Below are 16,800 nucleotides of genomic sequence, written 5' to 3' on the forward strand. Positions count from 1 at the left end.
GAAGAAAACTCCTTAGTCTACATGTTTTTCTGCAGCTTTCTTGTACGAACTTGTATCTAACAAACTATCTATCAAAGAACAATAAGTTTTTAAACAAAACAGATTATTCAAGACACATTTATGGTCACACTGGAGACATTTTTTACTTTGAATTCCACTTGGACAAGGGCTGTAGAATGTACCTCATTCTCCAAATCTCGGCAATGTCTGACTGACAAGTGGGGACAACCGAAGCTGGGCTATCTGGCTGGATTACCTCATCCATTTCTCCAGCCTGCTTTTCTTGCACAGCTGTGTGATGCTCAGCTTATGCATCTTGTCAGTAGGATATATCGTGAGTGATTTCATCCATTGCATTTTAATCCAAACTATGTCACTCCTGCTCATCAGTAAGAATGCAAGGCTGCTGGAATTTACACTCCAGTCTGTAAGGGCTGCATGTCAACCTCAGCAGGGCCCTCCTGAGTGCCTTTCCAACCTGAAGTATCCTGGGGTCCATCACCTGATCCTTGCTTTGTCTTACTCTACTATTCTTTTCCTCTTTTGTCTTACCTCTGCATATTGACATCTGGTCAAACTCTCTGAGCAAATATGAGTCAGAAGACTGTGCTGATACACTAATAGCAGCTTCTGGTTCCCAGGCTTGCTCTGGAAGATCTGTTAGGCCAGAGTTACGTGGTTCAGCCACAGTAAACACAGTCTCTGTGAGACACTGACAGCACAGCTGTGGCACTCAAGGTCACTTGTTCATTCCTCTCTCCCCTTTGGTGGCATACATCACATTTGCCATCCATCAAGTTTGATCACTGTCACTTTTTCAAGTGACTCTTCAAAGATAGGCTACAGCAACAAGATGGGACTTACTGAAAGCACCACAGTTATTTGTGATGGATCACAATTACTTTTCTGATTATTAGCTGCCTTGTGTTAAGTTGTACACAGAATTCTCTAGAATTCTCATTTTAGTATTCAGGATCAAAAATAAGAATGTACCAGAACTAAATTAGTTGTATTAATTCACTAAGTGCAAAATATGCAATAGTGACCTGCATGCCTGATTTTAGTTTCTTTCTTGACCAGGTACTCCTATTTGACACTGATAGTGTAAGATTGCAGGCGGGAGTCCAACAGTGACCATATTATTGATTGCACTTCCTTTTATTTTACAGAATTGGTGTAAAAATAAGAATGCTGATGTCTGTCATACTTCTGCTCTTACCTGTGTTCTGAAGTGGTTCCCATTGCATGAGATATTTTGATTTTAACTGTTGCACTCACCTGAAGACTTATTCTGCTCCTACACCTCATGAGGTCTGTATCTCTTTTATGTTGTCTGAGAACTAAGTGTCAATGAAAATTTCTCCTAGCAAATTGTTAAAAGCAAATTCTGCCATGTCATTGCTTTATTCACTTGTTGCTATGAATCTATATACAAACCAGCTCTGCAGAACTCTCCTTCCCAGCCTTGATTACAGCAGCATTTTCCTGTGGGAGTGCAGTGCCCATTCCGACAGTGCCTTGAGCATTCAGATGTCAGTGTCTGTACAGACTGAGCCGTTCTTTTGCATTCTTCAGGGACTAAAGGCCTGTATAAAAATATACGAACCAAGTGTATAGTTAAAAGTCAGGATCAAGGAGAGAAAGTGCTTTTGCATATGAAATTGAAAGTTGTAATTTTCACTCAGTATTATTATAGTTGTTTTAAGTGGCTTCTATAGGAACGTGTACCGCTTGCCGCAGAAAGTATATTGATACAAAAGAAAAATCCAAATCTCATTTAATGCTCTCAGTTGGAAATATGCATACTTTACCATGAAGCACATTAATTTCCTTATATTTAGAAAGATATTGGCAATGAACATGGAATTCAAACTTTATTTTTTTTATTGAAGGCCTGATTCTCATTTGTGCTGTTATCAGCGGCATAAATCAGTGTTCTTAGAGGACTTTTTTTTTTTTTTTCCCTCCAGAACAGCAGTAAAATAAAGATGGTATGTTACATTGCTGAAAAATAGTGTTACTTGCTATTCTTTCATATAACTGCCTTCAGAGGTCTTTTACAAGATTACATAATAGTCCCTGAGACTTCCTGAAGCTTGAATGTGGTAAAAAGAGCATCCTGAAGATCTAATCACAGGCAGCATATATCTCTAGAGGTTGGGAACTGAATTGCCTCTCAGCAGATTTCTTACGGTACTCAAGGTGTTGACTTCAGGCAGGCAGGCCCACAGTAATTTTTTGTAATAAACCTGAAAAGCTCTCTTGCTTACAGGGAACACTTTTACTAAGGGTAACTGAGCACTGGCACAGGTTGCCCAGAGAGGTTGTGGGGCCTCCCACCTTGGAGCTGTTCAAAACCCACCTGGACAACCTGCTGTAGGTGTCCCTGCCTGGCCAAGGTGTTGGGCCAGATGACCTACAAAATATTTTTTGTCCTACAAGATATTTTGGATGTCCAGTAGCTTTTTTATTTACAAAAGAACAGCATTATATTCCTTAACAATGAAGTAGCTGTAGCATTTTAGCTTAAGTCTGTCTTAACTGTTGATAGAATTTCAGAGTCTTTTTTACATGGCTTTTGAATTGAGGTGCTTGTTATCATGCTGACCACTTATTTTATTTGCAATTTGAATTCAGCAGCTAGAGACTGATAGGATCACCACAAGGCTACAGGTTCCAGGGACAGCTACCATGATTTGTCTGTGGTGTGGGCTTGATTGCACAGCAATTAATTGAGAAAAGAATATCAGGATCTCCCAAGAGTTCTGAACAAGTAACTGAATGGAATTGTAATGGCAAATTAAGTTAATTACTGACAAATACAAAATGACTCATTGTCAAAGAAATAGTTTGAACTACTGCCAAGCATTCCTAAACTTGAAATTTGTAGGAAAAAGATTCTACCAGTTTTATGGAGAGCTCAGTGAAACCTTGGCTAAGTGTCCAGCTAGAATTCAAAGAAAACAAAACAAAATTGTACAAGATAGTAACAACAGAATAGAAGAGTACTCACATAAGTATTAAACCCCAAGCTATATGCAAGTAGCTGGAATAGCAACTTGTGTACTGGTTAACCTACCAAATATTAAAATTCTAGATTGATACCCACGTGGGAACAAAGTGAAAGATCTTTATAGTCTTTGGAGTACAAGAAAGAAGTGGTATGCTGGAAAACAATGTGCGGAAAACACTGGTGGAAAAAAAAAGAGGAGGAAAATTGGGGATTCTTCTTTACCTCACATTTCAATGTCAGAACTATTGAGGAAAAAAATAAGCTCAAGAAAATAAAATTAACTAGTTGAACCCATGGCTTCTAAGGTATCAATGAAGCCCATATTCTAGCAGCATTTTAAAAATATATTTCTAAGCACAATGGGACCATTCAAAGTATTATTAGATAGGGTAAAAATTTGTAAGAAAAATAAGTACATATACCTGATGTCACAGAATTCCCTTATTAGCTGACTGGACTTATATTTTCCCCCTATTTTGGCATGCAGCTTTTTAATGGTACATTACAGGGTTTCTTGCATTCTTCTTTGAAATAGAATAATAGAGTACAGGATCACTGGTTTGTTTCACCCTAGCACTTTCTCTGCTCAGGCTTAATTGCTAAGATGATTATTTAAACATCCATTCAGAACTGGTTGCCCAATGACATTAAGGACCGAAAGAATGTGTAGCTGCATCTTTCAGTGTAGCACCAAGTTCTGATTTCAAAAGCACTTTTGAGAATCAGATTCAAGCTCCTGTATTATTTAAGGTCTTTGAAGTATGCTTTGACACCTTTCGTGCAGCACATTTGAAACCCCCCCTTTTTTTTTTGTGTTCATGTATTTCCACAGCTGTCTGTTAAATATAATGCTTTTTTTTTTTTTTTTTTTTTTTTTAATTTGGATCTGTAAGGAATTTCACTTCTATGGTAATGAGTGCATTACATACGATCTGGTTAGGTAAGTTCCTACACTTAAAAATTATATGTGAGATTCACAGGCAACGCTGTTTTGAAAAGAGCTATACAAAATGATAAGATTTTCAGTTGAGACTTACTCAGATTTAAAGTAAAAAAATCTGTCTTCTAATTGCTATTATGTCAGGAAAGGAAAGGTGTAAGTTTGTGTTGATTTCTTTACAACCATCTGCATAGGAGGCAACATTTTTTAATTCATCTGTCTCAAAGCCCATTTCTTTCAGGTTATTTTAAACGGAGTCTTCTCTTTTTCTTGCTCAAACACAAGTACAGTACTGTGTTCAGCAGGAAGAATAACCTCAGGTTCCTGGAGCATCTCTTAGAAAAGAGCTCCAGTGGTATATCTTCAGCAAAGAATGACCTCACAAGTCACAGAAGTATTTTATTTGCAAAGACAATGATTTATTTTCTTAATAGATGCAAACTATTTATCCATGATAGTGCTGGAATATTTGGGTTCTTTCTATTCATATTTCATGAGGGAGGCAGAAATCATACTTTCATACTTTTTTTTTTACTTTTTTTTTTTTGTATCCAGCACAGTATGGCTGGCCACTTTTATGATTTAAAGCTTTCTAATGCTCGTGGTGCTTGTGAATATAACCTTGCCTTTTATTCTACCATCAATCAATAACTTGCACTCATCAGCCTTGGATAATATTTATTAAAGGTGGGGTGGAGTAGAAACAAAGATGGAAAAAATTCTGGTTGGCAGAGTGCCTTAGGAGAAGAGTAATACAAATGCAGCTGCAGCAGAATCCTTTTTGTGTGTGAGAAGAATTACTGTTTTTCCTTATTTGTACTATGGGAAAAGCCACACTTCTTTCTCAGGATTTGAATGCCATTCTGGTACAAACACATATCATGAGAAAGTCTCTGCCCCACAATACTTACACTTCGCATTCTTAAGGCTTTAAGGGGTGGAAATTTTCAGGCTCGGTGTAAGTGTTTTGAACTGAATCTCACAAAGATAACATAAATCTCGAAACTGACTGCTGGGACTTGATCTTTCCAGCACTTATACAGCGTATGATTTTGTTTATACAACTAGTGCTTCACTCTGTCTCTTGACGTGGAAAATGGAGGGGAATAGATGTAGCCACACCATGGGCTGGAGAGAATTTTTTTACTTGTCTCCCTCAATCTATAAAACTCTAAAGGGTACAGCTTGATTACTCTTACAGTAAGCAGTGTTTGGTCCGCAGAAAGTCAGCCAAAAATGTAGCTGATAATGACTATTTATATGGTCTGTACAATTCTAGTTATCTTAAAGAGCTGTTCATATATACAGTACAGTACAGTATATCTTGCTTCTTAAAACATGCTTTCATGAAACTGTGTAACAACTCTAAATGTATGGAACATGGAGGAGAAGTTGTACTGGGGGATGGGGCCCTTGCTGGGTCCCTTCACTGCCACGGTTAGTGAACTGAGAATTCCTGACTGTGCAATACGTAAAATAATTCTGACTACGTTACTGCAGCTGGTGTAGGAAAGTAGACTCTACTGTTAGTTTCAAGGCATACAAAAGTCTGACATGCTTTATTAGATTAGGGTTCATCATATAATTGCTTAGAACTCCATGCTTTCCTTCATTCAGTTTTTCCCAGCTTCACTAAACATGCAGTGATGTGCTTGTTGTATGCACCAGCCTGTAACTCAGACATACGGAATCAATGCAAAAGGAGGGTCAAACTCAGCAGTTATACAATGGTACTGAACACAGCATAATTCCTCCATCAGACTTTTGATACTATATTGAAAATCTCTACTATCCTGCTAAAGCAAAGAAAAAAAAAAAAAAAAAAACAACAGAAAAAGAGACAAAATTCCTGGATGTTTGAATTTGAACAAAAGATGTGGCCATAGAAATCCTGATTGTGGCACAAAATATGTTGAAGAACATCACTCTTCAATTAACTGCACACAAGATACTAGGTATCAGAAATATGCCTAAGTATATCACCAAAGTTTTTGCGCTAGTTTATTTTTTTTTTCCTTTATAAGGAAAAATGTCAAGAAAAAATAATTTTACTTCACTGTAATTTACTACTTGTCATAGAATAAATATAGCATCTCTTCAGGTACAGTTTCTAAAATTAAAAAGTATACCTTTAGTCCTGGGAGAGATGCCAAAAGCTCGTTACTTGTCTCCAGATTTACTACATGGGAATAATGTGGAAAAAACTCACAGCTTTTAAGATTTAAACTCAGCAGCATATCAAATTTATTCTTATATGGTATACTTGTTCATGACCTCTAGTCTTAAGAAATTCTGTCATGTTTGAAAACTAGTCCCTAGTGAAGCCTGTATCAATGTTAATAGCTAAGAGGTCAATGCAACTGCTAAACAGTTTGTATTACTGTCAGGGTGGTCATGAAAACAACACCTGCTGCATGAGCACTTGGCAGCTGGGTCAACAGGCACTGTGGGAATTTATCAATTTAGGGGGCCACTTGCATAACACTTTGACTGATGAATTGGGAAAGACTGGCTTACTGGGCTAAAGCTGCTCTATTATGTATGACTTTCTTTAGGATGGCAGAGGCTTCCTGCAGGCTCCAGAAAATAAGCAAAAGATAAACTGAGCTGTTTTTTTTTTCCTTATAAAGTGATAAAAAGTGAGAACTCCTTAATAGCCAGCGCTAGAAAGACTTAGAAAAATGAAAAAAAATCCCAAACCAAAACAAAAACTTTTACAGTCAGTGAGCTGTGATGTGATTGAAAAAAATCCTTAGGTTTTTCCATCGTGGTTACAAAGGAGTTTTTGTGAAGTACTTCTGTAAAGTGAAACTCTCTAGACTGGTATTCGCAAAAAGCTCTAATTTCTCTTTAGTGTCTCTTATGGGAATAGTAACTGCATGTGGGTAGGTAAATGAGATAAGAATTTTGCATGCTATGGCTAAACTAAACATAATTAGACATTAATTCTGGCTTTCCATTCCCTCAAATGACTTAAGGGATAGTAACTTTCTGAACAGAAAGAAATCACATGGCCCACCTGGGTTGGTGAGAGCATTCACCAACAAAATTGGCTCATTCGACAGCCAGCTTTAAGTAGTAGCTTCACAATATTTATATAACCCATCAGAACTATGTTGATGCAGATTAGTCTAGTGCTGTATGTTTCTGACTTGCCATTTCCACAGTAATTAAAGTCTTCAAGAAGGCTACACTTTCATAAATGCTGCTCTTACACCTTACTGTCTAACACTCCTGACTCATGCTAAAAAGTAAAATCACAACCATTCTTGTAAAGAGCTGAACAATGTCAACGTGAGATATAACCTAGATATAGTCCCTTAACGTTTGAAATCATTCTGTTTGGAAAGACTCTGGTAGTGGATATCCCAACAGTGGTGATGGAAAGGATGATAAATGGAATTACATACTCTGGAGGGGCATGAAAGAGGAGTGAGATGGTTTGAATCAAGTTCAAGTTTCAATCCAGCGGAAAGCAGCTATTCTGGCTGTTGATACAAAACATATTGAAATCCAGATCTATAAGGTGTTAAACATATGGAGAGGAAGAGGAATTCTTACATGTGCAAGGAAACTTATTAAGCTCCGCCTTCTTTTGTAAATATTAGCTGCTAGCTCCAGTGAGCCATGCTGGTCAAAACAGTTATTCTTCGGCTTTGGAGTCATGGTATAGGCAGTGGCAAAAACTTGTAACTTCATAGGGATTACAGCAGTGCATGAGTGTCCTTCCAGCTTCTCTGGTTTTAGTCTCATCTTTTAAACAGAAATCTCTTGCATTGTCTGTCACTTTGACTATTCTTCTCTGAATCTTTTTCATTTTATCTAGAATTTGCTTAGAAGTGAACATGATCATAGTGTAAGTATTCTAACAGAAGACTTAAAAAGCCAGACTGTCACTGTTCTGCCAACTTCCAAAGTTTACTTTCTTTCTTCTTCTTTTTTTTTTTTTTTGGTTTGCTCAACTCTATGGTTTTCATATAACAGCTGGTAATAAGTTTCTATCAGCTATAATTTAAACATAATCAACAGATATTTCTTATTTAAATACACATTTTTAGTACTGCCTACGTTTAATTTTCTACTCTCATGCTACATTTTCTTTCCTAATAGTTTTGTCTCCTATTTTCTCTATTACTGACTAACAAGAATATTTGGGCTTATATACATTTTCTATATCACTGTTTACCCAATAATTTTCTCTCTCTCTTTTTTTTTTTTTTTAAAAAAAAAAAAAAAATGTTTTCTCATTCATTCCTAGCCCTTGAAAGTATTTTACTTCTCATAACATTGCATTTTTTGGTAGTCATCAACTAATGGCTATATTTTTCAGAGGCATAGTTTTAACTTAGGAAATTCTAGTCTGTTAGTTTAACCAATTTACCTAATATTAAATGTTTGTAATCCTTAAGGTTTCCCTCATCTCCTGCAATCTGAGAGCTAAATATGATATTACCTATGTTCTCCACTGTATTCAGTTGTGGTATTAGATAATATATGTGTCATATGCCTGGTCTTTAATTTGCTTTTAATATTTTTTTTTTGTTTCTGACTTATCACTGCATTGCCTGATAGTTCCCACACACCAATGTGTCATTATAGCAACTTTGTTTTGAAGAGAAGGATTATTTAATTCTGGGCTTTTCGTGGGAGGCTATTTAGTTATTGACATGAAGAATTTGCAAACCTGTTGGAGGGGTGAAGAACTAAAAAGAGGTTTCCTGTGGTAGCTTGTATTCTATGTTTCATACTGCCTTGATGGAGGGATTCAGAACCTCTGGGTTGATCCTATTTTTTATCAATTTTCATATACCACCTCAATTTAACACCTAATTACATCTCAAAAATTGTTTTAGGATAGGACCTTCCTATTGCTAATTATTGAAGTTTCATGCAAAGGGTTCTTTGGATTACTCTCATTCTCTGATCTTCTAATGATTTAAACATCCTATCTCTTTTGAAAATTTTCTACTGCTAGCAATATCAAAGTAATAGGTTTCTTTCTTAAGCTCTGTTTGAGATGAGGAAATCAGGCTCACAGTTATGTTTGAAAACAAGTTTGCTTACGCAGTAGTTTCCTACAAAGATCAAAAGAAACTAAATCCTGCACCTCTATATAACATTTATTATTTAAAATAAAAGAGCAATTACGTACTCTTAGAGCAGCTTATAAGCACTAGCAGAAGATTGTTTTTTGCATGAAGTTTTAAATTTCCAGCAAGGGGTCACCACAAGGAATGATAATTGTATTCTTCTGCACTGCCCCATGCATGGAAGGCTCACTCTGCAAATAGATTAGCCTGCTGGGGCCACCCCTCACAGGACTTTGTTATGTTAGTAATGAATATCTACAATGTGACAAATCAATACTTTGATGACTGTATACCTGATGCTCATAGCCTACTTGTAGCATCTTTGTTTTGTGTTTTAGAAAGTTCACCGTGCTAGGGTTTGCCCTTTTTTTCGATGTAGTTGTATGGCATGTAACATGAGGAAAGCATTAAACAGAAAAGCAAAATAACATTATGCAAAAAATATTAGCATGTGATTAACAATTAATATTTTGCTAATAAAGTGTTATGTGAACATTTGTCAAAGCCCTGGAATTTTTAAATTGTTTACAAGTGTAAAGTGAAATCAGCATGAAATAGTAAGTAGAGCTGCTATGCTCTTTTGTGGAAGTAATTGGTCATCTTTCACTTAAAAATCATCAATAGTATGAGATTAAAAAACAGCAAAACTCAACACTTTGGCTGAATGAAAATTGTCCCATGTTTCTAGAAAGTCTTACCAAAAACTACATCCCTTTGCCACAGTCTGTTTAATTTCAAATGTATGCCAATTTACAAAAGTATTTTATAGTTTTCTGGTTACTTTCACCAGTAACCAAACACAGTCTTGACCCTTTTCCATACATGAAAACAGCCAACCGTGAGTGCAGCAATGGGAGGTCTGGCCTTTCAGGTATGTCAGCTGAAGACCACCCTACTGGAAGAGGTAACAAGAACAAAAAGCTGAGGTCAAACAAGGCAGCCCCATGTAATTAGATACTAATAGTGGATTTAGGGTGTAAAATTCACTTAAAACCATATACCAACAGACTAAACAATCCCAATAAGAATGGCAAGTTTTGTTCTAAAACAATGTTTTTAATACCAGAAAGCATAAATAAAACATACATAATAACCTTGACTGACAGACTGCACTAACCTGCAGTAACATCTGCGTCCAAACTAGTTGCCAAAGGTTTGGATAGCATAAATAAAAACTGAAACTCTACTGTAACTTATAGAACAGTGTGCACCCAGTTTCATGGATTTATTATTGATTTCACATGTTGTCCCATAACAATTTTTAGAATTTAAATTCTGACAAGAAAATAAATTCCTCTCTTAAACAGTCAACAGCAAAATCAATAATGGATGTCTGACTGTATGTGATGCTAAAGGATAAACATGCTGAAGTAGGTGCTGAATAGGCATACTAATCTAGGTTGTTCTCATGAGAATGATGAGGTCAAATTAATTAGTATGACAAAATTTATTTCTGTTGGCCCTTTAATTTTGTGTTGATTTTTGATGCTTTTGCAGGATGCATGTGGTAGCTTTATATGCCATGAACTTGGTCTGATGGAGCAGCATTATCCATCATGAAGAAAGTGTTATTTCAACAGCCAAAGTAAGTGTCTGCTAGTCACTTTCTCTTATTACTGCTGGGCACACCGGACTGCAGAGGGGATGGGTTTTGTGCAGTCTTTCCATGTCCCCTGATATTTCCACGGCTGTAGCTGCTCTGCAAAGGTCTTGAAGGTGATCACATCTCAAGAAATTCTGGTTTGATAATTTTAATTTATTCTCATTTTACAGCTGGTAAATTAGTTTAAATAACTACTGATCATATTAATTCTGCATCTTATAAATCATTTGGGTGGGATTCATAAGCTGTGGTTTAAGAAAAGTTAATGAAGAACATGAGAACATTAAGAAATAAGTAGGTTTAAGAAATGTTAATGACGTTAGTGTATTTTTGGCACACAGTCCAAGGACAGAAGTTTTCCTTCCTTAGATTCTCTCTTTGTGCTCCAAACCTTCCTAAGGAAAGACAGGTGAGTGCTGGAATGTGGAAGGATCTTGAAACCTAGTAAGCAACAACAATGAACACCCGCTGAGGATTCAGTCCTCTGTATACCTCTCAGTTGGTGGTGTCTCCTATACAACAGTGGAGATGTTTGGGAAAGACTGAATTTGTCCCTCAGACAAGTTTGCTTATGGCAAAACTGAAATTGTGAGGAAGTGAGACTGGAACTGACCAGGTAGTAGCCAAAGAAATTATTGACCTAAAGCTAGTACCATCAAATTATTTCTGTAGTAGCTTTTCAGTATGCATGGTAGATATTGTCAGCCAGTACTAACCTTTTGAGCCAGCTCCCTTTGTGAACTGTCACACCACAGTGGCAGGTAAGGCAGCAGTAGCACATTCCAGCGTTCTGCCTTCCATAGACCCTGTATAACCTCTGTGGTACCTACAAGGCATTTGCTTCAGAACTACCAGAAGCATCTTTTACCCTTACTGATCCACATAGTTGCACTTTAAATGTGTCTAAACTTCTAAGAAAATACACAAAGAACGTGAATCTAAGTGGGAAAGTGGGCAGCACTTATCATAATGTTGAAGAGTAAAAATTAGTGGTGGCTACACTGCTAGTGTTCTGACAGTCACTTTCTATGAGACAGTGATTACTTTTAGTGAATCTATTTAGTTTGCTGCTGATGGTACATTGGCTTTTAGGAAACCCGTGCACTAAGAATTTTCCTTCTTATTTAATGTAAGTATTGCACAATACAGCTACACGAAAGAACTACACTTACCTTTTGGGTTTTAACCTGTTGAAAGGAAGATTGATCTTAGGGAGTAGTGCAATGCTCACCTTTTCGGGTCAATGATCTTGTAGAGCTTTCCATTGTGAGACTGTGTCATACTTTTACTGCTTGATAATATGTAAATCTCACCTGTTAAAGAAAACAACACAATGAAATAGTTCCTCTTTCCTGAGATGTCAAACGTTTTTGTGATCTGTGTTTGCAAGAAAAGGTTAAAAAACACTTTGGAGACAACTCACCTCACTGAAATATACAACAGAATCATTGCTATCTGAAAATTTAAATAAGCACTTTTCCCAAATTGATGCTAAAATGTGAAATATACTTTATCATGAATGTTTTTCTTTCATATTGTTCATCTATATTTCACATTATTCATATATATTCATAAAAAATATAATTGGGGAATTATAAAGAGGGATCCATCTGTTCATGCAATACCTTTACCCATCTGTAACATGGGGAATTAAAACAGGCATATGAGTTGTGTCATAGTGAGTGACACGGTTCAAAGAATGTGAGAGAAAATAAGGACCTTTGACCCTTCCAACAACCCTTTCTCTTCTCAATTCTTCTTACACAGCTGGTAAGGTGTAGCTGAAACAGCAGTGAAGAAAGCTTTCGCAGAGGAGAGCTAGCCTTCTGAATTCTTTTTTTAAAACATTTACTATGATTTTTAATAGCTTACCAGGCAATACTGATAAGACTTATAATTTAGTAACATAGTTTTTTCTATTTACCTAATTCATCTTCGCCAAATCCCAAGACAGGTCCTGAAAAGAAACCTCTACATGAACCGCTGTTGCCAAGACAGAGGGGTTTCTCTTGCCACTGTTTAGTTGCAGGATTCTGTTGCAGTGTTAAAAAATTTCTATATTCAAAAATACATAAAACAAATTGTTATATTACATTTAAAATACAGAATTTTCACTATCCAGATAAATAAGTACACACTTGGAGGAAGAAGCTCCATAGATACATATATGCAGTTCATCACATCTTATTTCCTGTCTGTTATTTTTCAGATGCTTACGTTTCCCTTCCTTTCATTTAAACATTGCAAAATTGGGTTCAAGCCATACTATAGATAATCATTTGTGAATACTGAGCTATTTGGCATTGGAAAATTATACCCGTTTATTTAAAAATAATTCTTTTGCTCCATCAGTGATGTTTCCATAAAAACCCAAAAGTTTTCCTTTCATCATTTAGACCTGTTTGGCAAACAATTCCATGATTAACATTTATTTCCCATTATAATGTAAATGATGTATGTAAGTGTTTGTAGAACTAAAATCTTCAGAAAGCTGTGATGCTAGTGTCTTTGTCTGTACTTTATTCCAAGGATTAGACATGTTATGTATGCTGCCATTCATTAGAATGTCATGCTGTTTGATTTCCAAATCTTGAATTTAATCTGCATTGTCACATTGCTACATGGGCAAAATGACACAATTTAAAATGACTGTTGTTCTTTTATACAGGAAGCTCATAACTAAATACACCTTATGTTCACTTTTGTTTAAGGCTGAGATTATAAGAAACCTACCCATTGCGGTCTCCAAATACATAACTTCCATAGAGTCTTTCAGACTGGCAACCTCGATAGACAAATCCACCAACCAAGGCTCCACTGCTGAATGGTTTGAATTCTAAAAGTGAAGGCTCACTTTCTAAAAAGAAACTACCATAGCATTAGATCATACGTTTTGTTTCATGTTTTGATTCATAATTACGAAAAGTATTATTACTTCAAGAAATAGGTTAATTCTCTTTAAATGTTCTTTAAAATTCAAGATGTGTAGCTGGAAAGAAAGCATTAGGAAAATCAGAACATTGCAACAAAAGCTGTGTGTGAAACAATGAGTTAGGGATTTAGATAGGAGACACTATAATTACCTTCTTCCATGCACAAGCCAAGAGAATAAAACTGTATCAGGATTAGGTCAGACTTCCATTGAAGTTAATGTGATTACAGCTATTAACTTTTTTGTGTCAATACAGTCTACAGAATAGATCTCTTGAATGTCAGGAATATAATTAAACCCCCTTCACTGAAAAGGGTGCTCAAATTTTTCAGCAGTACCTAAGAGCATGGATTCCTGTGATTTTCAGCAGAACTTGTTTTCAAAGCTTTTCAATGGTTTGAGAAACTCTTTCAAAATCACAGTTTTAAATACAGTTTGACTCTTACTTCCCATAAAACATTACTATTACTGGATGTAGCTACTTATGGTAATTTTTCCTGTTGCTATTATAATTGCAGTTCCTACACTTTTTTTTTTTTTTTTTTTGTTCTTTTCAGAATTGCAGAGTTTAGTCACATCAAGTCGTGTCTTTGAGGAAGTTTCAATGCAAATGTTCCATGCGTGCAATCAAATATTGCTTAGGGTAAAAGCATGCTCAAATTGAAATCCTAACTGCATAATTTTAAATTAAAGCCACAGCCAACAGACTTTTTTGTTTCATAGGAACTTTATTTTTAGTTGGAGTGCTGTCTGCAGATCTTTGATAAATTAATTTCCTAGATTATTCTACATGAGAAAGAGCTGAAATTTTATGTGTGGGAGAAAAGGATGATGAGCTCTCCTTATTTAAGCAGTCGACCCACAGCCTAGTATTAATATTGGCAAGCTGTTCTGGATAGACACAATATTGCTTAGTTTACTCTAAAATAAAGATGCAGTCAAAATTCCATTGGAGCAGTGGTTTACCAAATATTATTCTTTGGTTTGGCTTTTATAAAATGCACACAGAAAATACATGCAGTAAGTAAAGTAGAACAATTGCATTACACGTTGGGACTGTGCTATTAGCTAGCACAGCTGCTTTGCTTTTAAGTACAGTACAGGTGGAAGAACTGGAGATGTGAATAAAACCTGAAAACATTATGTTCCAGGAAATACGTCAGTTCTTGATCCCTTTAAACACCTTTGAAATTTACCACCTTTTACCACCATATATTTAGTAGCTGGGAAATGGTCAACCAAGGCAGAGGATAGCTCATAGTAACTACCACCTGGCTTCCCTGAACAAGCAAGTGATCTTAGTAGGTATCAGAATTAAACACTAAATTAAAATTGTGAGTGGCAATCATACTGATTCAGAGAGCACATAAAACATTCTAAAATTTTAAGTTCCTAATTGAGTATGTTTATCCTATTGCAATCTAAACTAGTCTTTTATTATGAAGTAGTAGTATAGTGCATTTCTCTAAGTTGTTCATTTTTAGTAACATTTAAACAGAGCTCAGTCATTTCCCTGTTTGGTTTTGTTCTGTTGTTGTCTATCTCATTTTTTCCATTATAGGAGGCACATTACATGAGATTTCCATTCTGTACCTTAAAAGGTTATTTGTGAATGACTAAGAATACATTTTCATCACTTCCTGATACTCCAAAATCTTTTCTTTATGAGCCATCATTTGCAATTACAGTGAGATCTTTAAGAGACTAGCAACTAGCATATTTCTTGAATCTTATTTACATGATATTCTGCAAAAACAAGAACAAAGTTCAGTCATTTAAATTTTGTTTCGTCTTTCATCTTTTATCTACTTGTACTGTACTTTCATATGTTCTGTCTTATGTAGGTTACCTATCCTGACTATGCAGTAAGTTACTTGTCATGGGTTTACAGTCCTTTATTGTTTTCTGTTTTCTATTTGTTATTCCATAGTCAGAGAAACCTACTATTCCCAGTAGCTTTAGCCTGGATGGAACTTACCATAGTCTTTACCCTTTATTATCTGTAAGATTCTTGCTGAAGATCTGTTCTTTCCATTTGAATCTGAGCAAAGTATTGTTAAATTGATGTTTACATCTGTTGGGTGGCGATCCACAGCACAGCTGTAAGACAAGACAATAGAAGAGAATTCATACTGTTTCATTGTGGTTCATATGCATTTGAGGGACCTGCTTCATAATGGGCCAAAATATCTGAGAGGTGCATTGGATTTGAATATGAGAGAATATCTTTCTCATCCCTGCACTATTTTTATATAACATGGAGTAAAACTATGCTTTTACCTAGCGTTGAAATCTACTATGCTCAGCAACGCTGAAAATAGGTAATGCTTTAACCAAGCTAAATGAGTTGACTTACATGGTGTAGAAATTTTTGACTGTTAAGAAGTCTAATGGTCAACTCTTGTCTGAACAGCTTCTGAATTTCTAAATTTTTTAAACCATGACTTTAAATGTCACTTCAGTACTACCACCCACTTAATTTGCTGAATTATGTATTGTTTAGTTAAAGTGTTGCTTTCTTCCTTGTTATTGTTTAGATTTCACCAGATGTTCTAATTTGTTTTCTACGTGCCTTTTTTTCTCAATCAAGATTCTACTGTTCTAATTTCTCAGATTCCCATCCCAGCTGTGTTTTACCAGCTCTCTGCTTTAAGTTCTCGTGTTTCATAAAGAAAAAAATATAGAGGGGGAAAAAAAAGCCAGTACGTTGTTTCTTCCATTTCAGTCTTGACTTGTAATAGCTGTGCATTCTCTTCTCCTTCCTTCCCCTTTTCCAATACACATTTGTTTCTAACTGTGACATATATGTGAAGATGGAGGAGTGGCTGTTAAAAAGGTTCGTGAGTGCCTTTATTATGAAAATTTTGTTACCAGACTAAATAAAATATTTCTGGCTGAAAACGGTACCTGCTCCAGAGTAATTGAATTTAATTGTAATTTACTTACCGGCCTGGATTGTGGAGTCCATGTGCAAAAATTTCAGGAGGTTGGTTTGTGCTATTAAAATGTGGGTTGCTCCGCGGTATGGAATAAGGGACACTGCACAGGTCAGTATTTACGTCGAGGCGTAATACAGAACCTGTAAAATCACTGAGAAAGTTGGAGGGTAAAATAATTGTCTTTTGAAAGTATTTTACTAGTATATTTAACCCATATAATACTACAGTGAACCAGCAAAAGAAACCACGTACTTTACTTAATATTCATGTCCAGATTGGTCTT

At 35.9% G+C, this 16,800-nt stretch overlaps 2 protein-coding genes across 2 annotated transcripts in view; one reads left to right on the forward strand and one right to left on the reverse strand.

The window, feature by feature from the left end:
- Nucleotides 1–16,800, forward strand: part of ANAPC10 (anaphase promoting complex subunit 10) — a 176,571-nt gene that overhangs the window by 96,154 nt on the left and 63,617 nt on the right. Inside the window, exon 5 of the mRNA XM_035324542.1 lies at nucleotides 10,541–10,628. Coding sequence (XP_035180433.1) covers nucleotides 10,541–10,603 — 63 coding nt within the window. The 3' untranslated portion in view covers nucleotides 10,604–10,628. The remainder of the gene's footprint in view (nucleotides 1–10,540; nucleotides 10,629–16,800) is intronic.
- Nucleotides 1–16,800, reverse strand: part of HHIP (hedgehog interacting protein) — a 78,717-nt gene that overhangs the window by 9,148 nt on the left and 52,769 nt on the right. Inside the window, exons 7-12 of the mRNA XM_035324538.1 lie at nucleotides 16,525–16,668; nucleotides 15,557–15,678; nucleotides 13,380–13,503; nucleotides 12,571–12,701; nucleotides 11,878–11,959; nucleotides 1,438–1,586 (exon numbers count right to left, since the gene is read on the reverse strand). Of these exons, the coding sequence (XP_035180429.1) occupies nucleotides 1,438–1,586; nucleotides 11,878–11,959; nucleotides 12,571–12,701; nucleotides 13,380–13,503; nucleotides 15,557–15,678; nucleotides 16,525–16,668 (752 nt within the window). The remainder of the gene's footprint in view (nucleotides 1–1,437; nucleotides 1,587–11,877; nucleotides 11,960–12,570; nucleotides 12,702–13,379; nucleotides 13,504–15,556; nucleotides 15,679–16,524; nucleotides 16,669–16,800) is intronic.

The sequence above is a fragment of the Oxyura jamaicensis genome, chromosome 4, assembly GCF_011077185.1.
Source record: "Oxyura jamaicensis isolate SHBP4307 breed ruddy duck chromosome 4, BPBGC_Ojam_1.0, whole genome shotgun sequence".
NCBI lineage: Eukaryota > Metazoa > Chordata > Aves > Anseriformes > Anatidae > Oxyura > Oxyura jamaicensis.